This window comes from Mustela putorius, unplaced genomic scaffold (assembly GCF_011764305.1).
Source record: "Mustela putorius furo isolate JIRA1106 unplaced genomic scaffold, ASM1176430v1.1 tig00537303_pilon_pilon_pilon, whole genome shotgun sequence".
Taxonomy (NCBI): domain Eukaryota; kingdom Metazoa; phylum Chordata; class Mammalia; order Carnivora; family Mustelidae; genus Mustela; species Mustela putorius.
The window spans coordinates 694,696-721,125 of NW_025422441.1; the positions used below are offsets into that span (position 1 = coordinate 694,696).

A 26,430-nucleotide genomic window follows, 5' to 3' on the forward strand; every position below is an offset into this window, starting at 1 on the left:
CCCAACATAGCACAGAGGTTAGGTCCCCACTAAGTCACAGAAATTTTTATTGGAAACAAACAGCTGCAGCAAAGTGACACTCAGTGCACGCTGCCCAACGGGCGAGGTGGCGGGGGAAGGGAGGGTGGGTACCGGTGGGCACCAGGGGCTGGCCAAGCCCAGGGCGGTGACCGCAGGGGCCTGCTGACTGGATCTCAGGCCCTTGGGCTGGAGTGTGCAGGCCCATGCCTGATCCAGCACAAAATACAAAAATAAACTCTGTAGTCCAGCTGTCCCTGCCTGTGTCAGGTCCCGGGGGCAGGGCAGTGGCTCTTCCCACCAGGCCCTGCGCTGTCCAGGCCAACCACAATTCGGGCAGCAGGAGCCTGTGGTGGGAGGGGCGGGGGCGGGGTAGACATCTGTGGGCGGAGCCAAAGGGCTGGGTGGGCGTGGCCTGGGGCGGAGCCGGAGCCGTGGCAGAGCCAGGGGCTGACCACCAGCTGGGGAGGCCCTGGGGGCCCTCGAGTGGGCAGTTCCCGGCACTGGTTGAAGCTGAATGAAGCTGGACCTCTGCTCCTCATCCTCACATACAGATCACCGGGACCCTGGCAGGAGGTGGCACACAAGGACCTCAGAGGAGCCAACACCCAGGGGGTGAGGCAGAGGCGTGCCCACTCTGTCCTGGCCAGCCCTGGCTTCAGCAGCCGCCACGCACCTGTCCTCCTCCATGGCGCTGGTCTCCTCGGGCCCGCCCTCACCGCCTCCGCCGCCGCCCTCCTCCTCCTCCTCCTCCGCCTCCTCTCCCAGCTCCATGTCCAGCTCGTTGCCTGCCTCCGAGGGCGTGTAGGTGGATCCGCTGGGGGAGGTGCGGGGACTGGTCTTAGGACCGCCTGCCCCCGGCCCCGCTGCCGAGCCCAGGGAGAGTGTCCGGGAAGGAGAAAGTCAGGAGTGGGGTGGGCAGGGCTGCGGAAGCGGGGCGCGGGCCAGATGGGAGCCCGGGGAGGCGGCGGACGGGGGCCCACCTGATGGAGCGGCAGCTGAAGAAGACAATCCTCTTCAGCCGCTTGTTGTAGAAGAAGTAGTTGAAGGACCAGAGGCTGCCGTCCTCCCCAAAGGGGTCTGAGTCCAAGTCTGGGTTGTAGCTGGGGAGTGTGGGGCAAGAGGTGGTGTAAAGGCCCGGGGGGGGGGGGGGGGGGGGGGGGGCACACCCAGGGCCCGCCTGCAGGGACGCCGGCCCACCTGTAGATGTCACACTCGGCGAGGCAGATCTCCTCATCCACCGCGTCCCACAGCTGCGGCTTCAGGGCCTTGAAGTCCTCCCGCACGGCCGAGAACAGACTGCAGTTCACCGCGTTAACCACCTAGGACGGTCACAGTCGGGACTGACTCAGGGTGCGGGACAGAGGGCACACGCCGGGCCGAGCCCAGGGGCCCCTGCAGGTAGGAAGCACAGTAAGCAGAGCTGGGGGGGGGGGGCTGCGAGCCCCTCCCCCTAGCCTGACCCTCACCCAGCTGAGGCTGGGTTCCCTGCTGAACTCATGGCTCCGGGCGGTGCTGAAGTCATAGTCAGGCCGGAAGGACTCGTTGAGCGTGGCGATCAAGTAGAAGAGGGTCTTGCGGCTGCACGTGTCGCTTAGCGGGCCCTCGTCCTCACCACCTTGGCTCTTGCTCAGTCTGCACGGAGAAATGCTTCAGCCCGGCACGGGCCCGCCCCCCACAGCCCACAGTGGGCAGTCTCTGCCCCGGCTCACCTGCTGGGGCTGAGGCCCGAGGTCTGGGGAGGGGACAGCGCCTCTAGCACGTGGGGCTGGCCCTCCTGGCAGAACTGCTTAAACATGTGCTTGTCGTCTCCTGCCATTTTACACGAGTAGCTCTCGATCCTACAAAGGGCGAGGGGGACCATGGAGCATGCCACCCCGCAGGTTCAAGTCTGGGCCAGGATGTCCTGACCTCTGAGGCCCCACGGAGCCCAAGCCTCACCTGCCGATGATGTGGGCATCTCCAGTCTCCACTGTCAGCTGTGAGTTGATGGCCTCGAAGCTCGAGTTCTCCAACAGCTTCATGTCCTTGGGGAAGGGGTCCTGCAGTCGGAGGGTCTAGTGCTGTCTGAGGATGGGAGACAGTCCCTGAGTATCTTGGCCCTGGGGCCGAGCGTCTGGCCTCCCTAGCCGGTAAGTGGGCCGTTAGTGACACGCTGAGTCCCTCCTGCGCTCGCTCCTGAGCCCTCAGCACTGGCAGGAGAGAGAAACTGGATCCTGTTACCCGAGAGTGACCGGCCCAGGCTCCAGCTCAGCCAACCCGCTTCTCCCCGCCCCGGTACCCGGGGGCGAACCAGGGCTCCTGCTCACGGCAGGGCTCGCTAGCTCATGTCCCTGGACTCCCAGGAAGGCACGGGACTCCAGCAGGACCTCGGGCTAAGCGCCTCAGTTACGGCCAGGACCTGCACCGGGTCGCGACCCAGCACACCGGGGGCTGGGGGCCAGCGGTCACCCGGACGCAGCTCCCTTCCCTGTGCGACGGGACCTCTAGCGAGGTGGAGAGGGAACCCCAAAGCCTCCCTGCTCCTCTCCGCAAGGGCGCCTAGTTCTTCGGACACCAAGGAACAGAGGCAGGCAGCACGACCTCCGAGGGGCCTGTCGGCCGGCAGCTAGGGCGCTCCAGCGTCAGCCTGGCCTCACCCGCCTCCGCCGGGGCGAAGGAAAACCCCAAGCCAGCCGCGGGGAACTACAAATCCCAGGGGGCCGTGCGCCTGGGACGCGCACGCGCGCCAGCGCGAAGTCCGCCGGGGGCTGGAGTTCCAGAGGCCCCCGCTCGGCGCCCGGCACAGGGCGGACACCTACCTGCTTGCGCAGCGCTCGGTGCGGCCGGGTCGGGGCGGGCCGGTGGACGTCGTCGCGGGAAAGAAGGCGGTGGGGCTCCGGGCGGCGCGAGCTCCTCAGGACCGGAGGGTGGCGCCGCGGCCTCCGTTCGAGCCGCACTGTATCCGGGGGAAGAGGCTCTGCGGCGACGTCCCGTTACTCCCGGCCCTGCCGGCCCTGCCGGGCTGCCACCGCGACATAGCCTCGCCCCTGCACGGCGACCGACTCCCGCGACCGACCTGCCCGCCGACCGCCACACAAGGCCCGAAAGCGCAAAGGAGCGAGCGAGCGACCTCTGCCTCCCCGGGCCGGACAACAACAAGCGTCCGCGAGGCCCCGCCCCCGCCCCTGAATGGCCCGCTCCAGCCGCCGGGATCGAGAGCTCGGATAACCGTTGGGGGCGCCTCCCGCCAGTCACTCCTAGCCTCCACTTCTACTGGCTGAGGTGCCTGTCCGTCATTCTTTCAAGCCGTGAGGACCCGCCTCCTTCCCTGATGCCCATTGGTTGCGGCCCTCGCTCGTCCCGCCCCTGTTGTCAGCCCGCGTTCCCCGGAGCGGCTGGCGGACTCACGCGGGGTGGGCGGGTCGGGCAGCCCAGAGGGCGGCGGAGGGCGGGCCGGAAGGAGCCGGGAACGGCGTTCAGCTCCCGCCCGGCGCGGCCCGGGGGACCGGACTGTCGGGCTGCAGTCCCGGCCCGCCGAGCCTCTAGGCGTGTCCATCCTGGGGACGGCAGGAGGCTCCGACGCGGGCTCCGATGCTTTGGCGCCGGCCGGAACCCCAGGCTCGCGGCCTCAGTTTCCGGCCGGCGGAGGCGCTCAGCCGCCCGAGCCCACGGAAGCGGGCTCGGGGGGCCGGGCCGGGGCGGACCGGAGATGGCGCCGCCCTCGGACCCGGACTCGGCCGCCGTGCTCCTGGCTGTGCGCGCCGCGGTGAGGCCACTGGGCGCGGGGCCGGACGCCCCGGCCCAGCTGCGGAAGCTGCAGCTGAGCGCGGACCCCGAGCGGCCCGGGCGTTTCCGGCTGGAGCTGCTGGGCGCGGGGCCCGGGGCGGTGAGTGGGGGCGGCGGGCCGCGAGCCGGGGCCGGTTCCCTGAGCATTTGGCTTGCCCTTGTGGCCGGCTCCTCGTCTGGAGAGCGGGGGCCAGGGCCGTGCTGCCCGTCTCTAGCGGCGTCCCGTGAGGGTTCCGAGGGCGGCGTGCGGAGGGGCGTAGGCCCGGGTCAGTGGCCTGCAGACGTGCCGCGGGTTCCTTGGGTCATCGCGCAGTGCGTGCTGGCGGGAGACCCTGAGCCTGGACTCTGCCCCTCCTCAGGTCAGTCTGGAGTGGCCCTTGGAGTCCGTTTGCTACACGGTCCGAGGCCCCAGCCAGCATGAGCTGCAGCCTCCACCGGGAGGGCCTGGGACCCTCAGCCTGCACTTCCTCGACCCCCAGGAGGCTCAGCGCTGGGCAGCGCTAGTCCGAGGCGCCACCATGGAGGGACAGAATGGTTAGTGCTCTGGAGTGGGATTCATTTCGCCTGGGCAGGGGCCGTGGGTGCTGGGAGAGAACAGGAGTAGCCCCAGGCCCCAGGCCTGGATGGGGGAAGCGGTGCGAAAGCGGGGCCCACTTTACCCGCTGGTGGGTCCTGAGAAGGCTCCCCGGAGGGAGAGAGTGGAGAAAAGGCACCCAAGCCGAAAAGCTGGAGCCTGGAGTACCAGACGCATGAGGGGCAGAGCAGGGAGGCCCTCCGGTGTGGGTCAGACGGACGGCATTTGGAGCAGTGGGATGTGTACTCAGTGGGATTGTGACGGGCTCAGATCCGAGGTTGAGACCTGTGTTTCTGTACGGGCGGCGCAGATAGGGCTGGAGGGAAGAGTGACACCAGAGATGCTTAGCAGATGGAATTGGGTGGATCTTACGGCCACTTGAGTGGAGGAGTTCATGGTTGAGACACAGAGCTGGAGGGAGAATTACTGGGGAGCTCCCAGACAGGGCCTGTGTGCAAGGGTGCGGAGGGGAGAGGAGCTAGCTGCGAGGATCTGGGCTGGGGGTGGGGCTCTGAAGAGGTCAACCCTGGTCCCTAGGAGGGAGGAGCGAGAGAATCCAACAGGCGGGCAGTGCGGCAAGCAGAGGAAAGGGCCATCAACGTATCAGAAGCGCTGCCCGAGGGCTAAGAAGAAAACCGTACAGTGTGGCCCGAGAGAGGCCCAGACGGCACAGCACTTGCGGAGGGAGGAAGACTGTCCATCCCTTGACCTGCTGGGGACTCAGCACCTGCTCTGTACTAAGTGCTTCAGGCCTTGGAGAGTTCGTGTGACTCACACTTCAGACCCTGCGCTCTCGGAGCTTGCATTTCTAGAGGGGAGGCGGGCATGTAAAATACGTAAGCGTACGCTTGCCCTGAGCGTAGCATTGCGGAACCAGTGTGTTGTAGGCTTAGAACTGATGGAACCCGGTGTATCGGTCCAAACACATTCATAAGGTGCAGAGGTTTATTTCCTTTTTAATCATTATTTGAACGTTGTATTAGAGTGCACAAGCGGTGGTGGAGGGAGAGGGAGCAGCAGACTCCTGCTGAGCAGGGAGCCCGATGTGGGGCTCGATCCCAGGACCGTGGAAAATGACCTGGGCAGAAGGCAGACGCTTAACGGAGCCCCCCAGGAGCCCCTAATTTATTTAAGTAACTCCTGTACGCAACATGGGGGTTGAACTCACGACCCCAAGTCAAGAGTCACATGCCCCACCAACTGAGCCAGCCAGGGGCCCCTCAGTTAAAAAATACTTAGGTTGGCGGGTGCCTGGGTGGCTCAGCTGGTTAAGCGGTCAGTGTGGAGTCAGTGTGGAGCAGCTTGAGATGCTTGCTCTCTCCCTTTGTCCCTCTCCCCTTCCCCAAGAAATATACACACACACACACATATATATGTAAGTTGGGGGGAAAAATAAGTAAAATTGCATCAGATGTTGGAGGAGATGGGAGTGCTGGAAGGGTGGGGTTTGCAGTTTTTTTTTTTTTAAGATTTTATTTATTTATTTGACAGATCACACAGTAGGCAGAGAAGCAGCAGAGAGAGAGACACACACACGGCTCCCTGCTGAGCAGAGCCCGATGCGGGGCTCCATCCCAGGACCCTGGGATCATGACCTGAGCTGAAGGCAGAGGCTTTAACCCACTGAGCCCCCCAGGCGCCCCATGGGGTTTGCCGTTCTAAATAGGGTGGCCAGGAGGGCTTCATTGAGGTGACACGAGTAAAACTGGAAGATCCTAGTGTGATCTTCACACCCATGTGGCCGGGAAGCAGCAGGTATGATAGCCTGCAGGCAAGAGTGTGTGTGTGACCTCTGGGACTCCGAGGCTGGGCTGGGCCTCAGCCTGGGGGCGCAGGAGCCCTGTTTCTCTCATGGGGCCCATGGCTCAACAGTGAGGGCCTGAAGCCATCCTCGGAGCTGCATCAGCAAGGGGTGGGCTGGGCCTCAGGTGGAAGTGAGGAGGGGAGACAGCAGCACGGCCAGCTCTGTAAGGGCGCCCTGAGCAGGCAGTGGAGGCCCCCAGGCTGTGCTGATGGTCAAGCCAGTAGAGAGGGTGGCTGTCCCTGAGGGCACCAAGAGGGGATGTTCGCAACTGCAGGGCTCCTGGGGAGCGGGAAGGGGCAGGCACCTTCTGAGGATCTGCTTTGGTTCTGCTGGGAGGCCAAGGGAGCATCCCTGGCGGCCTGACAGGGCCTCTTTGGTGGACAGGCCTAGGTGGGGCGAGACGGAACAGCCCAGAAGCATGCCAGAGCCCAAGGAAAAGCCGAGTGCAGCTTCAGCTGTGAGGGGTTGGCAGGGACCTTTTAGGGGTCAGTGAGGACCAAGGTGGAGTCTGACTTAACGTATGCGCAAGAGCCCTGGCGGGGGCTGCGGTGAGCGAGGAGGTAGCAAATGTCCTAGAAGCCTGAGGTCAGAGAGCAGAGGCCTGTGTAGGAACTCGGCTTCGGGGCTGGATCTCAGGAGACCCCAGCCCCCCCACATCTTCCCTCCTAGGCAGCCCGTCCCAAGCCCTGGGCCCAGAAATGTGCCCCGTTTCCCTGCCCAGTCCCCCTGAGGCGCCCACGCTCCAGGCCCCACAACCCAAGGTGGATGTTTGCTGGAGCCCGGGAGACGCTGTGCAGAAAGGTAAAGGCAGGTGGCGGAGGGGGTTGGAGGCGGCGGTCTGCTCAGCTGTGATGGCCTTCTCTCTCTCCGCAGAAGAGCTGGTGCGGCGCCTGGCCCGGGCCATCGAGGCTGGGGATGAGCAGGGGGCAGCCCAGGCTGCGGCCATCCTGGCCCAGCATCACGTGGCCCTCAGTGTCCAGCTCCAGGAGGCCTGCTTCCCTGCCGGCCCTGTCAGGTGAGGGCCGCTTCACTCCGCCCCCCCCAGCCCTTCCAGGACCCCCCTCCTTCCCCCTGACCCGTGTTCTGGCCCAGGCTGCAGGTCACGGTTGAGGATGCTGCATCCTCTGCCCACGTCTCGCTGCAAGTTCACCCCCACTGCACCATTGCGACCCTCCAAGAGCAGGTAAGCATGGGGTCTGGAGAACCCGGCTGGGGGTAGGGGACCTTCAGTGACTTGATGCTCTGGCCCCAGGTGTTCTCCGAGTTTGGCTTCCCACCGGCCGTGCAGCGCTGGGTCATCGGGCGGTGCCTGTGTGTGCCGGAGCGCAGCCTTGCCTCCTATGGGGTCCGGCGGGATGGGGATCCTGCTTTCCTCTACCTGCTTTCAGCCCCTCGAGAAGCCCCAGGTGAGTCCTTGACACAGACGGGATGAGGAAGGCGAGGTGCAACCGGACACACCCCTGAGCCCCACCTCGTCTACTGCAGGACGCAGCCCTCAGGGCCCCCAGAAGTTGGATGGGGAACTAAGTCGCCTGTTTCCTCCGTCACTGGGGGTGCCCAGGGCTGCGCAGCCTGCCAGCTCCAGCCTCCCCAGCCCCCTTCAGGTGGGTAAGGGGCTGGGCAGGGTGGGCCTGGGACTCTCCGGGCCCTGGAAGGAAGGAGGCGCAGCACCTCTGCCCCCACCCCCTTCCCAGCCCAGCTGGTCCTGCCCTTCCTGCACGTTCATCAACGCCCCCGGCCGACCTGGCTGTGAGATGTGCAGCACCCAGAAGCCCTGCACTGGGGACCCCGTTTCTGCAGCCTCTGCCCAGCAGCCGCCAAAGGTACCAGAGGCAGCGGAGGGCAAGGGGGCAGGGCGGCAGAACGGCAGAACACGCAGAATGACCTCTTTTTCGCTCAGCCCCAGGTCCCAGAGAGAGAGGATGTCGCAGTCCCTCCAGGCCCGAGGCCCCTGGACCCCCTCCTGAAACTCGCAGGGGACCTTTGCTGACTGCTCACCTAGGACAGCGCTAGGGCTGGGGAGGGGCAGTCTGGAGTCATTAAAGACACTTCTGAGCCAGCCAAGTGCCGCATCTCTGCGCCTTTCTGCAGACTGGGCTGCTGGGAGGGTGGGGGCAGGGGCGGGGCACAGCCCCACGGGATAAAAGCTGCCAGGGATGGGGCCTGGCCCTCCTCAGCTGGTTGAGGTGACCTGGCCAGGTCCTGGTGCCAACTCGCCAGTCCTGGGGACTCCAAACCCCAGGGATGCCAGAAGCATGGGTCTGAGCTCTTCCCAGACCCCACGGGCACGCCGAGTTCCCACCAGTGCCACGCTCACCGGGCCTCCTGTCCACCCAGAAACCTTCAAGCATGTGCTCTGGTTCCTCCCACCCGGCTCCCCCGCTTCCCAGACACTGGCTGCCACGCATGGGCTGTTCCAGCCAGGTGCTCCTTACATCCTCCTGGGGTCAAGGCAGGCTCAGAAGCCAGGAGCCCCAAGGCAGGGCCCTGTGGCACCCTGCGGCTTGCCAGGAGGTGCTGTCCCAGCTGCCCGGCTGCGAGGGCTGAGAGACCAGAAGCACGTTCTGGGCGGCCTCCGCCCACTTTGCTCTCCGCATGGCTAGAGGCTGTCTCCCTTCCCCAGCAGCTCCTCCTGGAGCCCAGGTCCCTCCCCAGGTGAACTGCTGCCAAGGGCTCCTCGCTGCCCTCAGGAGGAAAGCCAAGCATACTGGCGCAGGGCCGGTTACCCCACCAGACCCCTAGGCCTCGTGTGGCCGAGCCAGGCCCTCTTCAGCTCAGCGAGTACTCAGCTTTCCCTAACAGCTGTTTCCTGTCCCACGCTCTGTACGCGGCAATGCTGGCCACACCCCCCAGAGTATCCCCGGGAGCTTGACACCAAGGATCGCAGTCCCAGAATCCCGTGAAAACTGCTCCCATCACAGCAGCTCAAACCTGTGTGTTGAGAAACTTAATTTATTTCCATCATGGAGACAAGATTTTGGAGCCGGAACCTGGTCTCCTGGCTCCTTCCCTCTTTTACCCAAGAAATTGGGGCTTTTCAAGAGGGCCAGCTGAGGCCTGAACAGGTCCAGAGTGGCTCCTGGGCTGGAGGGCCTATCCAGACCAGACAGTGAGCAGACACGGGGCAGGGTCACTTGGGCGGCCGATATGCCAGCTTCCGGCTCTTCAGGACTGACCACTTATGCCGCTTCATGGCGTAGATCAGGGGAAACAGCAAGCCCATCATCATCAACATCTGGGGACGAGGCAGGCTCAGCCGGAGGAAGCAGAAAGGAACCCTGCCCAGTTCCCAGCCCCTCCCCCACAGCCAACCTTTTTACCTTGAGCCCCATGCGTTTGCGGTGGTCGTGCTCTGGCTCAGATGCCCAGCGCAGGAAGGTACACACGTCCTTGGCCACCTGGGACATGGTGGCTGGGGTGCCTGGGCCAAGGACAAGTGGTAAGGGCTGCCCCTGGGGGTCCCTACCCAACCTGGGGTAGCCCTGGAGCACCCCCCGACCCCACAGGGCAGAGACGGGGTCCTCACCAAGGCTTCATAAGGAACCAGAACCCCTCGCCCCCAGCACACAGGGGTCTGGGCTAATTGCAACTGTGGAGGCTGCCCACAAGCTGGCCAGACACCCCCACACACAGTGTCTGAGCCAAGGAGAGTGCACGGCCCACACGGGAAGCATCCCTGGCAGTGGGAAGAGGAGGACCCAGCGTGCCGATCCCGAGGCAGGGGGGCTTCTCACCGTCATCAAACTCCAGGACCTCGTCGTAGATGGGAGGAGCCATGCCGATGGCCTGGCCAGGAAAGTAGGGGTTGAAGTAGAGGCCCTCTCGCAGCGACACCCCGGTGGGTGGCTCACAGTAGCCCGTTAGCAGGGAGAAGACGTAGTCCTCGCCACCGTGCCTAGAAGCAGATCCGTGCCTCCTGAGCCCGGGCACAAGATGCCCTCTGTCCCCCTCCCCACACCCTTCTGCAGCAAGTCCACGTACCTAGCCCGCGTGATGTAGCTGAGGTCAGGGGGCAGTGCCCCGTTGTTGGCTGCTCGAGCAGCCTCCGGGTTGGGGTATGGTTTGGGGAAGTAGTCAGACAGCTTCCCGGGCCGCATGAACATCTCCCCATCCTCGTTGGGGCCATCCTGAACCTCCACCTGCCACGAAGAGCCCATCACAACCCTGCTGTCCACCACGGCGGGAACCCCAAGCCCCAGGTCCTCCTCATCCCTGGGCCCCGCACCTCCTCCGCCAGCGCCTTCGCTTCTTCCTCCGTGTAGCAAACGCCCACCAGGTGGCGGTAGGCCACGTAGTCCATGCTGTGGCAGGAGGAGCACACCTGCTTGTACACCTGGAAGCCCCTGCGGATGCTGCAGGAGGAGGAGCGTTACGGGCGCCAAGGATTCCACCCCGCCCGGCCCCCCCCCGAAACGGCCGCAGCCGGCCAGCAGCACACCTGGTGTGGTCCAGGGAAGAGAGGAGGCCACGGTGGGACCACGGGTAGCTGGGGGGGTGCAGCTCCAGGTCACTGGCACTCACGGCAGAGTGCAGGGCCACAGCCAGCCCCGCACCCCCTGCCGCCAGCATGCCCAACGCTGACAGCATCACTTTCCGGCCCCGGGACAGACCGGCCTTCGACGACAAGGGCACTGCCTGCAAGAGCCCCGCTCAGCGCCTGCCAGAACACCACCCGGCCCTGCCTGGGGATCTGCCTCTCGGCGCCCACCTCTCCCGCTCATCCACGCAGCGCCCGCCGCTCCTGCGGGGCACCGCGGCCCCCGCCCCCGCCCCCGCCCCCGCCGCGCTGGCTCCGCGACCGCGATTCGGACCCGGGGAGGAGGTGCCAGGCTGCTGCTGGGCTCCAGGGCTGGGGACGAGGTGGATGCGAGCAAGGGTGCCGGGGCAGGCCAAGGTCACAAGGCAGCCGTCCGAGGTCAGGCTGAGGTCACTTCAGGACGCAGGCCCAAGCTGGAAGGCCGGCGCAGGAGCGGGCCCGGGCGCGCCCTCCGGGAGAAGCCCCCAGCCCCCAGCCCGCAGCGAGCCCGCCCCGCCGCCCCCCACGCTCCGCGCAGGGCGCCTCTGCTGCTCGCAGGGCTGGCCGCCTGGTCCTGCTCCCGGGGTCCTCGGGACGGCAGGCGGCGGGGATGCGGCCGGGACAGAAGCGCCGGGAGGTCGAGGCCGCTCCCTCGCTGCCCGGCCCGCGCCCAGAGCCTCCCCGCCGTGACCTTCAAGGGCTGCGGGGCCCCTCGGCGGACAGGGTCGCGCCCAGAGCTCACCTGGGGCGTCCGCAGCGGGAGCTGGCCGGGCCGCGCGCCGCACAGCAGACCCCGGGCCCGCGCGCCCGGCAGCCGCGCGCCCCGCGGGCCCAGCACCGCCCCACGAAGCGAAGCCGCCGCCGCCGCCGCCATCTTGGCCCTCTCCGGCGCGACGGCTGCTCCCGTCAGGCCCCGCGGCGGTCCCAGAGCCCAGATGTCGCGAGAGCCTGGGGGGCGGGGCCGGGCCGTCGGGGCGGGGTTCCGCCGAGCCGCGCTCCTCGCGGAGACCGGAAGTGGGCGGGGCCCGAGCAGGCGGCGGCGGCGGCGGCGGCGGCTCCCGCGGCTTCCCGGTCCGGGCGCCTCCCGCCGGTCGCGCGCTTCCGCGCAGCGTTGTCTGCCGCCCGGGTCAGGGTCCGGGCCCCGAGTGGGGGCGAGCAGGGCCGGCGGGCCGGGGGCCCCGCCCAGGCGCGGACACCGCTCGCCCTCATCCGCCCGACGAGGGTTTACGTGATCGCCGGGAGCCGTCGGGGCAAACCGGGCCCTCGGAAGCCCGGCGCCGGCCGTCGGTGGGAGCGCAGGGCCGGGGCCTCGCGGCCCCGCACGTGCCAGCAGGACGCTCGCCGCGACGGGTCTGGAGACCCGCCCGAGGCCTGCGGGCGGACAGCGGTCCCGGAGGCGTCGCCCCTTCTCCGGGCTGGAGCCGCCGCTGGCCCCGAAGGGCGGAGCCGCGTCCCCGCCGGAGTCGCTGCGGAGCGGGTCTGCGGCCCTGAACGCCCCCCGCGGAGCCCCCTGCGCCGGGCCCGGCCCGGGCGAGCCTGTGCCCTGGGGCCGTTGGCCGAGGGCGGCGGGCGGGCTGGTGGGTTCCGAGCCGCCGGCGGCCGCGGAGCGCGGAGGTCGGGGAGCAGCACCCCCGCGGGGCCGCGCCGGAGCAGGAAAGGGCCCCGAGACGAACGCGCGCGACCCGAAGACGCCCCCGGGGCTTCCGTGGGGGGACCGGCGGGCTCGGCGCTCCGCGAGGGGAAGCGCCCGGCAGGCGTGCGGCCCGCCCGGCCCAGGGCTCGCGGGCGGCCTCCGCGGGGCGCTGAGCTGCCGGGAGAGCCGGGAGCTCAGCGCTTGCCGCTGTCCGAGCACGTCCGCCGGCCGCGAGCCGACCCGAGGGCCGAGCGAAGGGGGACCCGGGGCTCCGCAGGGCCGATGCTGCAGGCCAGGCGGAGCCGGTTCTCCCCTCCCGGCGCAGACAGCCCCGACCGGCCGCTGCCGCGTCCTTGGAGTCCGATTCCCAGCGTCGCCACATCCTAGGACTTAAAATGTCTAGTTTGGGCGCCCCCGGGCCCAGCCAGCGACGCGTGGGCCTTCGGCTCGGCCCCTGCTGCGGGGTCCGGGGACCGAGCCCCGCGCCGGGCTCCCTGCTCGGAGCGGAACCGGCTTCGGCCCCTGGCCCTGCCCTTGCCCCTGCTTGTGCGCGCGCTCTGACAAATAAATATTTTTTTAAAGATTTAGAAAGTCTAGTTTTCCTTGTTTTTAAAGATTTTGTCAGAAAGAGCACAGCAGGGGGAAACAGGCTCCCTACTGAGCAAGGAGCCCCCTGCGGGCTGGATCCCACGACCCCGGGGATCATGACCTGAGCCACTTAGACGCCCCTAAAATGTCTAGTTTTCAGCAACAACAAAATTGTAGAACACTGTAGAGAGCAAGACGAAGTCTTTCACTCAAGCAGGAACCTGTGTCTGGCAATGCCCAAGCCGTTGAAGGTACCACAGCCACGAGATCCTGCTGCGTCCAGCACTGATAACCGGCGGTAGCCGAGGGCATCTGCAGGCCCCAGACCCTTTAGATCCGTTTGAAAAGGGAGGGTTTAGCAGCAAACGTCAGACTCTCCAGACAGACACCGCTAGACCCCCTCAGCCTGACCGCTTCAGAAAGGCAGCTGCTGCCCAAGCCTCGCCCGGCTGGTCTCCAAACAGGGCTGAGATGCGCCCCTGCTTGAACAGAAGCAGCAAGTGCCAAGGGTGGACCAGGGCAAGACCCCGGCCCCCTCTCAGCCGCCGCCTGCAGACGGACTTGGGGTTCGGTTGGTGAACTCCCTGCCCCCTTGGTATCTTGTCTGTGCTGTGCCGTGTAAGAAGCCAAGTCAGTCCCAGGGTGAAATGTCACTGAGTCCGGAATCCTACACCCGCTTTACGTTACCCTCGCCTCAGGACCGAATAAAGCCTAAAGCCGACACCGTGCGAAGACACAACTCGTGGAACTAGAGGAAAGCATCCCCGAGTAACAGTGCTACGTGAGGCAGAAGTTTGCTCCCCCTTCCACGGCACGGGAGCTCCGCACACCGGGGTTGTGCTGCCTCTGGGCGGCTGGGAAGTGCCCGCTCCTTTCCCTGCATTCCCCACCCCGGCTGGGCCTCCTGCCGGGCCTCCTGCCGCAGACGCGCTCCAGCCATCACTTCCACATTCGCAAGGGCAGGAGAACGGATCCGGCTCAGAAGGCCGGCGTCTCTGGGTGAGGCCTTTGCCTGGTGCTCACCTGGAAGCTTCTGTTCTTATCCTACCGGCCAAAGCATAGTCACAAGGCCATGCCTCCAGGCACAAGAATCCAAACTGGGGTCTATGACTACGGAGGACAGAACTAGACACAGTCGCAGACCCTGCCGCACCATCAAAATAAAAGCATTTATGACCTGAGATTCTGTATGTCTGACCTACATTTTCACAGCCTGACAGTTCCTTGTTTTTCTCTTTGAAGCAGATTCCATGTGCAGCATGGAGCCCCACGCAGGGCTCGAACTCACAACCTCCTGAGATCAAGACCTGAGCTGAGATCGAGTCGGGCACTTAACCCACTGAGCCACCCAGGCGCCCCATAAAAATAAAATCTTAAAAAAAGAGGATCATACAAATGACATTACTGAAAATTAGAACAGAAATTCTGCTTCCCTGGAGCACCTGGGTGGCTCAGTGGGTTAAAGCCTCTGCCTTTGGCTCAGGTCATGATCTCAGGGTCCTGGGATCGAGCCCATCGGGCTCCCTGCTCAGCGGGGAGCCTGCTTCCCCCTCTCTGCCTGCTGCTCTGTTTACTTGTGATCTCTGTCAAATAAACGAAATCTTAAAAAAACAATTAAGCTTCCCTGACAAGTCAACTTTGTTGTTCCCATGGTTTCAAATCTTCTGTGTGCACAGGTAGGTTCAGAGCACAACGGAGATGACCCCACTTGTATGTTCCATGATTTAATGTGTTTTCAAGATTTGTACTTTAAGTGACTAAGTGCAGTAAAAAAAATGGCCGATTGAGGCCAAAGCCTGGCTGAAAGGCCCAGAAAGGATTTTGTATTGGGTACCGGCCGGCAGAAACAGAGGAAGAGACGGCAGAGACCAAGACAGAGCAGAGAGGTCTGTGCGACTCAGAAGAACGCGAGGCCAGAGTAGCGGTGCCTGACCTGCGAGAGGGCACTCAACAGAAGCCAGCCGGGGAGGTGGCCAGGGGGTGCGGGCGCAACTGCTCTCTCAAGCCTCAGGAGCAGAACAGCCCATTCAACAGTAAAGGACCGACAGGCCCCGCGGGATCGTGGGACAGCGACCGGCTGCTCGCGCCCGTGGGTTCTCCAGCGCCTTCCCTCACCATGCTGGACACCGAGGCGCCCATCAGCAGACAACCAGCACGCCCTGGGGGCTAGACCTTCCCCACAGGCCTTCCCAGGCCCCACTGTTCCGGGTGTGGCACTGAAGGACACTGGTCCTGAGCCCGCTCTGCAGGTGGGGCCGCTCTGCCTTCTGCCCACCCCATCAGGTGCCGGCAGAGGCCCTCCTGGGAGTGGATGCGGCCCTGGCATGGCTAACGAATCTGTTTTGCTTTTTTCTTCCCTCCAGGACAGACACCAACCTTCCAACTCCTTTCCGGGGTCCCGTGGCCTGCCCACTGCTCCAGGGCCCTGGTTCTTAGGGGCGTCTGGCCTGGTCTGGTTCAGCTCCAAGGAAGCAGGTGCCCCTTCCAGACCCACACAGAGGTTCTGGCCCCGGGAGGTGCCCCGCCCACACCACAGGCCTCTGCAGGGCTCCAGCTCCGGCCCCTTTGCCCCTTCCACTCCAGCACTGCAGACGGAGCAGTGTGGACTCTGGGCACCCAGAGCGCCTCAGGCCCCAAGCCCTGCCCCAATCATTTCCTCCTACCCAGCACCCTGCCTCCTACCGTGACGCTCGTGGGGCGGGGGCCGGGCAGAGTCAGCACGGGCCGTTTCCAGGTCCTGAGCCCAGTGTCCACCCGAGGCTCTCCTCTGAGGCTCATGGGGCTCGCGCCCTCACTCCTGCCGGCAGCAGGGCCCTCCGAGAAGGAAGTATCTGGGAAGGCCAAGCCTTCCTGAAGAGCTTCTCGCCCAGGGGCTGGGGGGCCCCACATGGACAGCAGACACTTGGCCAGCGGCACCAAAGGGCAGCTGAAACAAAACTGTTTATTTCCCAAGGAGACAACGCAGGGGTTCACCACCCCAGTCCTGACGCTGCAGGGCTGTGAGCCGCATGTCACTTCCAGAAGAGCACGTTCCAGAAGAGCAGCCAGCAGGGGTAGAGGCCCAGAGCCAACAGGGGGAAGAGCAGGGCACCGTAGGTGTGGTGCTCCAGCACGCCCTGGGCCAGCGCCGCCAGGAAGAGCTGCCAGCCCTCGGCCAGGGACAGCGGGGCCTCCTGCAGCTCCCGCCACAGGAACAAGCTGCCCAGGAGCGTGGCTGCTGGGCTCGTGAGCACCAGCAGGGCAGCGTAGACGGGCCTGGGGGGAGAAGCAGCACCAGGTGGGGCTCAGGGCGGGGCGGGCGGTAGGGGGGGCACGGGCATCCCGTTGAGGGCATGGTGGCGGGAAGCAGCGCAGGCCCTGGGCTTGGGGAGGGGCAGGCAGGCACGTACCGGGGCCCGGAGGGCGTGGTGAGCGCGGCAGCAGGCACCATGGTGGCGGCCAGCAGGAAGCCCAGCGAGAAGTTGGTGAGGGTGATGCAGGCCAACTGCAGTGCCAGGTAGATGAGGGCCACCAGCTTCAGTGCCATCCAGCCTCTGTCTGGGGCCTGTGCACTCACCACCCTGCAGGACAAGGGGCTCAGATGCCTGGCCTGTGTGGCCAGGGTGCCCGACCCCTCCCCCAGCCCAGCTCCTCACCGTTGGGTGCTATGCGGAAGGGCTAGGCCTGCCGCGTAGATGGCCAGCAGAGTCAGCACCACGGCCTCGGCCTCGGCTACGGGGAAGTGCTGGGTAGCCACGTGTTGGCTCAGCACCGGCAGGATGTAGAGGGCCAGACCCATGGCCTGTGAGATCAGCAAGGGCGCCACCAGCGAGGCCAGCCCGACGCTCTACAACAGCACAGACAACGGGAGGTGGGCCGTGGGGCCAAGGGAGCCCCAGGGGTCCTTCCCACCACCCCACCTATCGAGACTGAGCTGCCGAAGTGACGTTCGCCTGGAATCCCGCCCCAAGAGCAAGAGTGGGGGGAACCATCACCTGTGCTGGCAGGACGGGAGGGCTAGGTCCAGTGGCCCCCCTAGGCTCCTCGGGGCCCACTCCGGCCTCATGCAATTGCATCCACAGCTCCAGAGCGTGGTCTAGTCAAGGATCCTGACGACAGGTGTGATGGAACATACCCAGCAGCAGACCCAGGGCTCACTCCCACTCCCCCAAGGACGGAGGGTTCTCCCCAGCCTAGAGTGGAGAGGACCTGGGCTGGCCACACGCAGACGGGGGTTCAGAGGATATTTTGAGACCAAGGACCAAGAGCAGAAAGCCGGCAGCAGGCATGTAGAGGCCGATGGACACGAAGCGGGACAGCGCCGGGAGCAGGTAGAAGAAGAAGGACTGGTGCAGGCGCTCCAGGAGGTGGTTGAGCTTGCGGAACACGCCCTCCAGGGCCCTGCCAGGATGGGGCAGCGTCATGGTCAGCCAGGCCCCCCCAGACCACCCCCTCCCCGACCCCAAGCATGGAAGCGGGGGCCAATAGCTACTTACTTGCCCACTGCCACCAAGTCATACTTATATTGTCGGAAGCTGTTAATGCCACGGATGGTCAGGGCCTCCACACGGTAGCGCAGGAAGAGGCCATGAGGGCCGTGGGGGCGGCCGGAGGCCTGCTGCAGAACCATAAGCAGCAAGGTCTGCAGACCCTGCAGCGGCCCGTCGACGGATGTCCAGTCCTGGGGCTGCAGCTTAGAGGGTTTGGGGGCAGGGTGAGAAAAGCCCCCCAGAGAGGAGCCCGTGGGAAGCCCAGGCCTCCCCGGAAGGCAGCCCCCCTTACCTTGCCCTGCAGCGTACACAGCAGCCCCCCTTTCTGACAGAAAGTCTGGAAGAGGTTGAGTAGATCGAGGTTGGGCAGCTGCCCGTTGAGCCCCTCCACAGCCACATCGAGGCTAGTGACCACATCACTGCTCAGCTCCAGAGCCACGGCTGCCTGGATGGCCCCCGCCCGGCCCTGCAGAGGGGACGACTGCATGCCTGTGGGAGCAGGGGAAGGAGCTGCCTATGGAGGGCCGCCGAGGACAGCGGTTTGGAGAGAGGGACCGGGGCAAGACGACCCACCGGTGACGTTGACGTCGTGGTAGGCCTCCAGCCAAGCCTCTGTACCCAGAAGGTCTTGTTCTGTCACCAGGAAGATGATGTCTTTGGCCCAGTAAATCTGCCCTGGACACCGAAAACTAGGTCAGCAGGGCCTGAGACAGGGGCCAAACCGTCCCTGCCCGCAGCAGCCCCCAAGCCTCACCCCGAAAGTGGGCAGCAAGTGCCAGCAGCAGCCCCACTGCCTGGCTGTTGGTAGAGTCCGGGCCACAGGGGACGGTGAGCACCAGGGACTCGGTGCTGGCAGCGCGCGGGGCCCGCAGGATGCCGTACACGTTGGTACCAGACACCATCTGGACACGGCATGGGGAAGACTCAGCACCACCCTACCCCGGAGGGCTGCCCTCCCTCGTCGCCCTAGACTGCCCACCAGGGATTTCCCGGGCCCGGGACATGCCACCGCCGGGCTTCCCGGCCCCAAGCCACCCTCCCCAGGCGCGTTTTGGTCCCAGGCACTCCTGTCCCCCACAATACGTAGCGCTCGTGGGTCTCATCAGGAAAGGGCAGCCTCCGCGAGAAGCTCTGCGTGTACACTTCCAGCCCCACTGACCGCATCGTGCGCTCCAGCCACGCCACTGGCAGAGCCCTAGGGACACAAGGAGAGCCGCTCGGCAGAGCTCCCTGGCCTTGGCCACCACCACCTCCCCACGCCCGCAGCTGTGCGGCTCACCCCGACTTCCTGCGGTGCGCCGCGAAGTCTCGGGCCAAGCCCCGGGCACGGTCCCCGCCCGCGAACTGCTCCTCCACCATGGTGGAGCCCATGGCGTTCTCCGACATGTACGTGCGCTGGGTCAGCGGCGGGAAAGCCAGCGCCAGGAACCAGGCGACGCCCGCCGCGTAGCTCAGCACGCTGCGGGGAGAGGGGGCGACGGCGCCCCGGAGCGTTAGCGGGTCCGCGCGCTGCGGCCCCGGGCCTCCCCGCGCTGCACCGGGGACGGAGGGGCGTGTCGGAGGGACCCGGCCCCGGGGTCCAGGCGCTCCGGACGTCGGACGGGGGAGCTGAGCCGCGGGCCCGACGCCCCGAGCGAGCCCCGTGGGCGCCGAGACGCGGGCGCCAGCAGCCCGCGGGGGTACGGGGGCGCCGGCCCCCCGAGCCCCGGGCCCCGCGCTCACCAGAGCGGCGCGTTGAGACGCAGCACGAGGCGGGCGAGCGCGCGGCGGCGAACCGGGTCCGACAGGAGGCCCATGGCGGGGAGGGGCGGCTCCGGGGCCGCGCTCGGCCGCCAGCTCCAGCCGCGGGCCCGGGGCCGCGCTCCCGTCCGGCCGCCGCTCCGCTCCGCGCCCGCCCGCACTTCCGGTCCCGACGGCCCTCGCGCCGCCGCGCATGCTCCGAGCAGAGGCGGTGCGCTTCCCCGCCCGCCCCGCCGCGCGGTCCCCGGGAGGGCGCGCCTTCAGGACGCGCGCGGCGACCGGCGGCCGCCCGGGCTGGCGGGGCAGAGCCAGGTCGAGCGCCCCGGGGCGCGGGGACTGAGACCGGGGCGTCGGCAGACTCTTTCCTCTGGATGTTGGTCATTAACGGCAGCGAGTGCGCAAGGGACATCCCCGTGGGGACGCAGCGCCGAGGTCATCAGGGTCAGATGACCACAGGCAGCAAAGTGCAGATGGTACTCTTGGTCAAAACGGGTTTCAAAGGAGCTGGGGTATGTGGAGCAAAAGCGGGGAGCACCCCAGTTCAGGTCGGGAGGTGTGCGGGGAGGGCTGCAGGGGCTGGTGCTCGGGGCGCAGGTGTGGAGAGAAGACCTGCCTCCTTCCCCCAGGTGAGAACTTGGATCTGTTGTGCTTTTGCTGGAGTCTGGGGCTATGTAGGCCCAAAGGACTCCTAGGGTGGAAGGGGCCATTCGGTCCAAGCCACAGTCCGGAAGATGTGAGACATGGCCCCCACATCGCCATGGCGGGCCCCAGATGTGCTGGCGGGACAGACACCCGTCCCCGTCTGATGGCTGGGCTCATTACGCCAGGCTGCACCTCACTGCTCAGCGGCCTTGAGCCCTTCCTGGCACAACTGCTCTGTCTGACCTGGGACACGCCCCCCCCTTCTTTGGGCTGTGACTCTTGACACTGCAAGCAGGAGGTCCTTCATGTGTGGGGGACAGGGACGGTCCCGAGTCACCCGCCGGTTGCAAGCACCAGGCCAGGCTCTGAGGGTGTGGAAGCGCCATGGGAGATCAAAGTTCAGCACACTGTGTGTGGGTTTTATTCTGGAACGGGGGGCGGGGGTGCAGATGTTCAGTCCCCTAACAAAACAGAGGCCTCACGGACATGCTGTCGAACCACACGGTCCAGCAGTGTGTGCACGTCCCGGGCAGCCCGGGCAGCGGCCTCCAGCACCGACTCTAGGTGGTCCTCGTGGAGCCTGGCATCCATTTCAAGCAGCGCAATCTGGCCTGAGGCCGGCAGCAAGGCCAGGGCCAGCTGGGGACCGCCAGCGGCCTCTTCCACGTGGCTGAGGTCCGCCAGGGCCGTGCTGTCCACAAAGCCAGCGGAGCAGGCGCACACAAAGTCCCGCATGGGTACTCCAGCGTCCAGCACTGCCAGCGTGGCTGCATTCACACAAGCTGCGTAGGTCCCGCCATCTGCTTGCAGCACCTGCAGTAGCCCCCGTGGCATCCGTCCATTAGGCTCCTGAACCCTGGCTCCCAAACCCTCCCCGCCCGGGCCCCTCTCCCTCCCGGGGCTGGCGGCTGCTGCTTGCTCACCTGCACGTAAATATCAATCTGGGAGCGTGGGTGCAGCTGTGTGAGGATGGCCGCCTCGAAGGTCTGGCGCAGCTGCAGGCCCATCTCACAGGACTTACGGTCCCCATGGGGTCGCCGCTTGCGTTCACCTGTGCTGAAGGTCGCAGAACTATACTGACAGTTCACCAGGGCCCTGTCTGGCAGGGCTCGTGCTCGGGAGCCCCGGATCTGGGGGAGGAAGGGCACGTAAGCCGGGCTCATTGCTCCCCAGCTCCCACTACACCTTCCTCCGGCTCAGACCCAGGCCTCAGCTTCCCTCTCACCCTCCTACTTTACCTGCAAAGCAGCCTGCGGGAGGGCTGCGTGGCCAGTCTCTAAGCCACCACCGCGCCTGGACAGCATTTCTCTTAGCCAGGCCTCCCCGTTTCTTCCCTGCCTCACGCCCTCCCGGCCGTTCTCCACTGGTAGCGACAGCCGCTAGGTTCGCAAAGCCCAGCTCCGACGCCGTCTGCTCCGCTGCCTCGCAAGCTTCCCCGCCGCGGGCGACATAAAACCCTCAACAGTGTCCCCGACCGACCGAGCGGCGAGCTGCTGCTCCCCTGAGACGACCGGGTCCCCCCTGGAGTCCTTCCGCGCCTCCCCGCGAGCAGCCCTCCGCCCCGCAAACCCGCCTCGCTCCTCCCTTCTCCGGCAATGGAGACGCGGCGGTAGAGCCGGGAGGTTCACTCCCGGCCCCGTCCTCAGGGCGCTGACGGCCCACGGAGGCGTCCAGCGAGGGGCTCCCGGAACGGACGCCCGCGGTGACCGGGCAGGGAGAGGCAGGGAAGCGCGGGTGGCCGCGGAGCCGCTCGCCACGCAAGTCAGGTGCAGCCCGGGGACGGCGCCGGCGCGGAGGGGCGCGGAGGGCGCGCCCGGCGCCAGCGGAACGGCCAGGGTCGTGCGCCGGAGGGACGCGCCGCCGCACGCTGCAGGGGCTCCGGCTTCGACTCCGAGTGCGCCGCGGCGGCCCCGAGCAGGGGCTGGGCCCCCCGAGGCTCGGCCCGGCCCCCCGAGGCCCCGGCCCCGCCCGGCTCGCGCGCCCCACTCGCCTCGTGCGGCCCGTAGACCACCGCCAGCGCCTTGGTGTTGCCCTGCTCGATGTAGGCCGAGCCGTCGGCCTGCGCGAACACGCCCATCCGCGCCTGGATCCGGCGCAGCTCGCCGGCGCGGCGTCCGTCCACGCGGTAGCCCTGGTCCGACAGGAGCTCTAGGCCCGCCATGGCGCCGGGCCGCGGGCCGCGCTTCCGTCTCCCGCCGGACCACTGTTCCCGGCGGCTCTGACCCGCACTTCCGGCCGCCGGCGCCGCGGTTTCCGGCGGTCCGGCGCCCACTTTCGGCCCCGGAGAACTAGGGTTCCCCCAGGGGGCCCGGCGGCCCCCCGCCGCCCACCTCTGGTCCTGGGAAACGACGCTCCCCCGCGGCGCCGCTTCCCTCCCTTCCGGCCCCGAGGATCTTCGGCGGTGCTGAGCCAGGGGAGGAAGACGGTGCCTGCGGCCGTTGTGGGGAGCGGGCCCACGGCGGCCAGAGGTGGAGATGGGCTCGGGAAAGAACCGCCCCCGTCGCGCCCCCTCGGGTTCGTCGTGGGGGCGGTTCTCGTCCTGCCCGGGCCCTCCCCGGCTTCTACCCCACGCGCCTGCGCCCCGCTGGCCCCGCCCCCACCGAGCCCCTGCGCCTGCGCCGGTCGTGCCCGCCCCGCCCCCACGCCTGCGCCCGCCCCGCCCCGCCCCGCCCCCCCCCGCGCCTGCGCCGGCGCCGGCGCCCGCTCCGCCCCGCCCCGCGCCTGCACCTGCGACCGGCGGGCTCGGGCTGCCGCCCGCTCTCTGCCGCTGGGCCTGCCTGCAGGCTCCGGGTGGGTCCGGTGGGCGGTCGCAGCTCGGAGGAAGCCGCGTCCTGTCTCTGATGGTTTCTCGTTCTTCTGCAGCCATCAGTGCATTCATTCTCCCGAGCTGAGGCTGCGTTGTGTTTTGTCCTGACACTTCGGTGTTTAGTGGGGCGCCTGCGGGGCTCAGTGGGTTAAGCCTCTGCCTTCCGCTGGGGTCATGGTCTCGGGGTCCTGGGATTGATGAGGGAGCAGGAGGCCGGCTGAGGACAGCAGAAGCTGGCGCCTCGCACCCCTCTGCACCCGCTCCCCTCCGTAACCTGTGTGGCCTTCCTCAGGCACCCCTGACCGCCGTACAACGGTAGCTAGTTGACTTGCAGGGGTCGCAATCCTGCGGGACAGCAGTCTCCCTTGCTCTGCAGATGTCCTGAGATCTACAAACAGGGAGGTTCCCTTATCACCAGCACAGATTTCCGGAGGCAAGTAACTCTCGGTTCCTGAAGCCCTCATGTCTCCCTGCCCACCATAAACGAAACTGGAGGAGGCTGAGGTAGAAGGGAATGTCAGTGACAGCAGGACCGTAACACCCACCAAGGATCTCCCAACTATCTTGATGTTAATGGCTGACCTGAAGACGACACTGATCAAGCCACAAGGGCAAGCCCCCCCACCCCCGCACCTTGTAGGCCCTCTTTAACATATGAAAACTCTGCTGAAACCTCCCTTCCCGTCACCTTCCCCCAACCACAAGGTGTGTAACCTGCCTACCCTCAACAACCCGGGGCAGCAGCAGCTCTTCCTGCCCACGGGTCCTGTCCCTATGCTTTAATAAACCACCATTTTGCACTAAAGATGTCTCAAGAATTCTTTCTTGGTCATCGGCTCTGAACTCAGCCCACCGAACCTCACCTAGGTTCTAGAACTTCATCAGGATGGAGCCCGGCATCGGGCTCTCTGCTCAGCAGGAGCCTGCTTCCTCCTCTCTCTCTGCCTGCCCTCTTGCCTACGTGTGATCTCTGTCTGTCAAATAAATAAAAAGTCTTAAAAAAAAAAAAAACCGGGACGCCTGGGTGGCTCAGTTGGTTGGACGATTGCCTTCGGCTCAGGTCATGATCCTGGAGTCCCGGGATCGAGTCCCGCATGGGGCTCCCAGCTCCATGGGGAGTCCGCTTCTCCCTCTGACCTTCTCCTCGCTCATGCTCTCTCTCACTGTCTCTCTCTCAAGTAAATAAATAAAATCTTTAAAAAAATAAAAATAAAAATAAAAACATAAAAATTCCTCTGGAAACTTCCTTTATCTCTAAACCCCAAGATACATGGTGGCCATCATCGCCGCAAGCATACACGCACCGAGAGACATCCGAAAGGTCTCAGGACTGAGTTTTCACGGAACAGTAGTGCATGACCTTCTCCTCGCTAGAGCTGCCCCCTCAGGGTCCTGGAAACCTTGTTCCCAAAATACCTGGGAGGCCCGCACTCTCCCTAACCCCTCCCGACTTGGAAGTATATAGGGGCCCCTCCCCAGGACCCCAGTGCAGCTGTACCTGCCCCCAATCCCACCCCGGTGCTTTAATAAAACCACCTTTTTGCACCAAAGACATTTCAAGAATTCTTTCTTGGGGCGCCTGGGTGGCTCAGTGGATTAAAGCCTCTGCCTTCCACTCAGGTCATGATCCCAGAGTCCTGGCATCCGGCTCTCTGCTCAGCAGGAGGCCTGCTTCCTCCTCTCTCTGCCTGCGTCTCTGCCTACTTTTGCTCTCTGTCAAATAAATAAATTAAAAAAAAAAAAGAATTCTTTCTTGGCCAGGTCCTTCCAACCCTAACGTCTTTCCTACTATCTAAAGAGAATATGAGGGGCGCCTGAGCGGCTTAGATGGTGAAGCTTCTGCCTTTGGCTCAAGTCATGATCTTGGAGTTCTGGGAGTGAGTCCTGCCAAGGGATCTCAGCACGTAGTCTGCTTCTTCCTCTGCTTCTCCTCTCTGTTTGTGCACTCTCTCTCCGCCAAATGAATAAATAAAATCCTTAAAAAAATAAAAAGAATATGAGCTTGCACGTGTACAATACAAACTATGCATCAGTATTTTTAAAGAAGATTTTATTTATTTATTTATTTGGCACAGACAGAGATCACAAGCAGGCAGAGAGGCAGGCAGAGAGAGAGGGGGAAGCAGGCTCCCCACTGAGCAGGGAGCCCAACGTGGGGCTCCCTGTGGGTCTCGATCCCAGGACCCTGAGACCATGACCTGAGCCGAAGATAGATGCTTACCCACTGAGCCACCCAGGCACCCCAAATTTTTATATGTTGAAGTAGACTTACGGGATCCTGGGGGTTGGGCTAGGATTGCCTCTTGCCTTTAGCAAAGTGTCAGCATCGAGGCAGCTGAGCCCCTAGAGGAAAGTCGCTCTGCCTGTTCCAAGGACTTGTCAATGGGTTCTAGATAGTAGGAAATTTAATAATTTCTCTTCTGGGGGGGTACCTGCCTTCGGCTCAGATCATGATCACCGGGGTCCTGGGATCAAGTCCTGCATCGGGCTCCCTGCTCAGTGAGGAGTCTGCTTCTCCCTTGCCTGCTGTGCCTGCTGTTCCCCCTGCTTGTGTGCTCTCTCTCTCTCCCTCTCACAAATAAATAAATAAAATCTTCAAAATAAGTAAAATAAGTAAAGAAATAAAATGGGCCTTGTTCCCCTTCGAAATGAAGACGTGCTTGCTGCTTCCAGGACGGGTCTAGCGGGGCTTGTGTGTCTCATGCTGGGTAACCTCAGCCACATCGAGTAACAAAGCATAATCATGTCATTAAGTCTTGCAGTCCTGGGGCTTGTCTGGGCCCATCGAGGTGGTTTGCACTCAGCATCTTTCCTGCTGGTGGGCACGGCAGATGGCGACAGCTCTGGTCCTGAGGGCTTCCTCTTCCATGTCTTCGGTGACTGATGCCGGCTATTGATCCGGACCGGAGACGGCGCCAGGGCATGGCCTGTCCGCGCAGCCAGTGCTTCCTGGAAGGTGACCTCCAGCTGACCTCAGAAGACAACAAGGTAGGCACATTCGCTGTTTTAAGACCAAGCCTCGGAAATCGTATAGTGTTATTCCCAGCAGCCTCTGTGGGTGGAGGTGGTCACAAAGTTCTGCTCGGGCTCCAGGGAGGGCAACACCGGCCTTGACCCTCAAGAGAGGCCAGACCAACATCAGGACATAAGAGCAGGTAGGCCCGACACACTGCAGCAGGCAAGAGCCCAGTCCTGCCAGCACAGTGTCCCCTTCGAGGGGGTCTCCGAGCTGAATGCAGCGTGAGGGCGGGGAGCCAGCCACGCCCCTGCACCTGCCCCCGTCTGAGGCCGGGATGGCCGGCGTCCTCGGGACTCACCCCCTGCCATCCACCCACCCTCAGATCTCTGGCTGGTTATTGGGGGCGGGGGGGTGACTGGGGCTTTTCCCCTCAGCAGGTTGAGCCTGTGTTGTCCCCCTTCTAATCGGGTCAGTGACGCGGTGGCTGTCCACTGGTGCAGGTGGGAGTCCCGCAGGTGTCCCACACTCTCCTGCAAAGCAGTGACACTAGTTGCCCAGGACAATCCGTGATACTGGTCCGGGGCCTAAGGAGCCCAGGGCCCAAAGTGGCCGGGTGGTGGCTGCTCCCCCCAGGCCAGTGGAACCTTTCTTGTGTCCCTTGGTGGGAGTGCCCCTCTGCCCCCCGGGAACTAAGACCTCCAACCCGGCAGCACGAGCACTTCAGTGGGCCACTCCTGCCCCGTCTCTCTGACCCTGTGCTGTACCCATGGGTAGATCCAGGGCTGCGGCTCACACGTATGCAGATCTGGGGGCTACGTTTGGGACCCTAGGACTGCTCCGGACGCGGCAACTTGCTCAGAGGTGTTGAACTCGAGCCTGAGATTTTTTTTTTTTAATTTTATTGATTTATTTG

The 26,430-nt window shown here is 65.0% G+C and overlaps 5 protein-coding genes across 9 annotated transcripts; 1 reads left to right on the plus strand and 4 right to left on the minus strand.

The window, feature by feature from the left end:
- Nucleotides 1–30: 30 nt before the first annotated feature.
- Nucleotides 31–3,177, minus strand: MAF1 (MAF1 homolog, negative regulator of RNA polymerase III). The gene is made up of 8 exons (XM_004779434.3): nt 2,820–3,177; nt 1,960–2,085; nt 1,731–1,859; nt 1,488–1,653; nt 1,219–1,340; nt 1,002–1,121; nt 695–835; nt 31–584 (listed from the first exon to the last, which is right to left on the minus strand). The coding sequence occupies exons 2-8, from the start codon at nt 2,040–2,042 to the stop codon at nt 563–565; spliced, it is 783 nt and encodes a 260-aa protein (XP_004779491.1). The 5' UTR covers nt 2,043–2,085; nt 2,820–3,177; the 3' UTR covers nt 31–562.
- Nucleotides 3,178–3,397: 220 nt separating this feature from the next.
- SHARPIN (SHANK associated RH domain interactor) lies at nt 3,398–8,228 on the plus strand. 3 transcript variants are annotated; one of them, XM_045074172.1, is made up of 9 exons: nt 3,400–3,886; nt 4,146–4,320; nt 6,834–6,965; nt 7,038–7,179; nt 7,257–7,347; nt 7,417–7,570; nt 7,650–7,768; nt 7,859–7,987; nt 8,065–8,228. In XM_045074172.1, the coding sequence occupies exons 1-9, from the start codon at nt 3,710–3,712 to the stop codon at nt 8,152–8,154; spliced, it is 1,209 nt and encodes a 402-aa protein (XP_044930107.1). In that variant the 5' UTR covers nt 3,400–3,709; the 3' UTR covers nt 8,155–8,228. The 3 variants fall into 3 exon arrangements, with proteins under 3 accessions (XP_044930108.1, XP_044930106.1, XP_044930107.1); XM_045074171.1 differs by having other exon boundaries at nt 3,399–3,886; nt 7,650–7,987; XM_045074173.1 differs by lacking the exon at nt 6,834–6,965 and having other exon boundaries at nt 3,398–3,886; nt 7,650–7,987.
- Nucleotides 8,229–9,100: 872 nt separating this feature from the next.
- Nucleotides 9,101–15,040, minus strand: LOC101674608 (collagen alpha-1(I) chain). The gene is made up of 9 exons (XM_045074062.1): nt 15,017–15,040; nt 13,157–13,229; nt 11,423–12,702; nt 10,603–10,799; nt 10,390–10,516; nt 10,146–10,303; nt 9,899–10,059; nt 9,485–9,585; nt 9,101–9,399 (listed from the first exon to the last, which is right to left on the minus strand). Exons 1-9 carry the CDS (start codon nt 15,038–15,040, stop codon nt 9,295–9,297), a joined length of 2,226 nt encoding a protein of 741 aa, XP_044929997.1. The 3' UTR covers nt 9,101–9,294.
- Nucleotides 15,041–15,822: 782 nt separating this feature from the next.
- On the minus strand, nt 15,823–19,264 carry GPAA1 (glycosylphosphatidylinositol anchor attachment 1). Of its 2 annotated transcripts, none has more exons than XM_045074156.1 (12): nt 19,093–19,264; nt 18,650–18,829; nt 18,454–18,565; nt 18,125–18,272; nt 17,944–18,045; nt 17,663–17,859; nt 17,377–17,498; nt 17,128–17,281; nt 16,876–16,971; nt 16,537–16,727; nt 16,291–16,461; nt 15,823–16,156 (listed from the first exon to the last, which is right to left on the minus strand). In XM_045074156.1, exons 1-12 carry the CDS (start codon nt 19,164–19,166, stop codon nt 15,913–15,915), a joined length of 1,791 nt encoding a protein of 596 aa, XP_044930091.1. In that variant the 5' UTR covers nt 19,167–19,264; the 3' UTR covers nt 15,823–15,912. The 2 variants fall into 2 exon arrangements, with proteins under 2 accessions (XP_044930091.1, XP_044930090.1); XM_045074155.1 differs by having other exon boundaries at nt 17,377–17,573.
- Nucleotides 19,265–20,150: 886 nt separating this feature from the next.
- Nucleotides 20,151–22,076, minus strand: EXOSC4 (exosome component 4). 2 transcript variants are annotated; one of them, XM_045074212.1, is made up of 3 exons: nt 21,743–22,076; nt 20,676–20,882; nt 20,151–20,565 (listed from the first exon to the last, which is right to left on the minus strand). In XM_045074212.1, the coding sequence occupies exons 1-3, from the start codon at nt 21,911–21,913 to the stop codon at nt 20,206–20,208; spliced, it is 738 nt and encodes a 245-aa protein (XP_044930147.1). In that variant the 5' UTR covers nt 21,914–22,076; the 3' UTR covers nt 20,151–20,205. The 2 variants fall into 2 exon arrangements, with proteins under 2 accessions (XP_044930147.1, XP_004779494.1); XM_004779437.3 differs by lacking the exon at nt 21,743–22,076 and adding an exon at nt 20,991–21,702.
- Nucleotides 22,077–26,430: the final 4,354 nt, after the last annotated feature.

Bases quoted from the DNA above. Each gene is read 5' to 3' on its own strand.
- GPAA1 (XM_045074155.1), bottom strand. From the start codon at position 19,166: ATGGGCCTCCTGTCGGACCCGGTTCGCCGCCGCGCGCTCGCCCGCCTC. The intron at 17,574-17,662 runs GTAAGGGGGGCT...AAACCCTCTAAG, and splicing joins TGTGTACGCTGCAGGGCAAG to CTGCAGCCCCAGGACTGGAC. The intron at 17,282-17,376 runs GTAAGTAGCTAT...CCATCCTGGCAG, and splicing joins GACTTGGTGGCAGTGGGCAA to GGCCCTGGAGGGCGTGTTCC.
- SHARPIN (XM_045074171.1), top strand. From the start codon at position 3,710: ATGGCGCCGCCCTCGGACCCGGACTCGGCCGCCGTGCTCCTGGCTGTG. The intron at 4,321-6,833 runs GTTAGTGCTCTG...CTTCCCTCCTAG, and splicing joins CACCATGGAGGGACAGAATG to GCAGCCCGTCCCAAGCCCTG. The intron at 6,966-7,037 runs GTAAAGGCAGGT...CTCTCTCCGCAG, and splicing joins GGGAGACGCTGTGCAGAAAG to AAGAGCTGGTGCGGCGCCTG.
- LOC101674608 (XM_045074062.1), bottom strand. From the start codon at position 15,040: ATGGGCGCCTCGGTGTCCAGCATG. The intron at 13,230-15,016 runs GTGAGGGAAGGC...ACGGATCTAAAG, and splicing joins GCGCCTCGGTGTCCAGCATG to GGTCTGGGGCCTGCAGATGC. The intron at 9,400-9,484 runs GTAAAAAGGTTG...CCTCGTCCCCAG, and splicing joins GCAAACGCATGGGGCTCAAG to ATGTTGATGATGATGGGCTT.
- MAF1 (XM_004779434.3), bottom strand. From the start codon at position 2,042: ATGAAGCTGTTGGAGAACTCGAGCTTCGAGGCCATCAACTCACAGCTG. The intron at 1,654-1,730 runs GTGAGCCGGGGC...TTCTCCGTGCAG, and splicing joins TCGGGCCTCAGCCCCAGCAG to ACTGAGCAAGAGCCAAGGTG. The intron at 1,122-1,218 runs GTGGGCCGGCGT...CACACTCCCCAG, and splicing joins GCCGAGTGTGACATCTACAG to CTACAACCCAGACTTGGACT.
- EXOSC4 (XM_045074212.1), bottom strand. From the start codon at position 21,913: ATGGCGGGCCTAGAGCTCCTGTCGGACCAGGGCTACCGCGTGGACGGA. The intron at 20,883-21,742 runs GCGAGTGGGGCG...TTCCTCCCCCAG, and splicing joins TGGTCTACGGGCCGCACGAG to ATCCGGGGCTCCCGAGCACG. The intron at 20,566-20,675 runs GTGAGCAAGCAG...GGGCTACTGCAG, and splicing joins AGATTGATATTTACGTGCAG to GTGCTGCAAGCAGATGGCGG.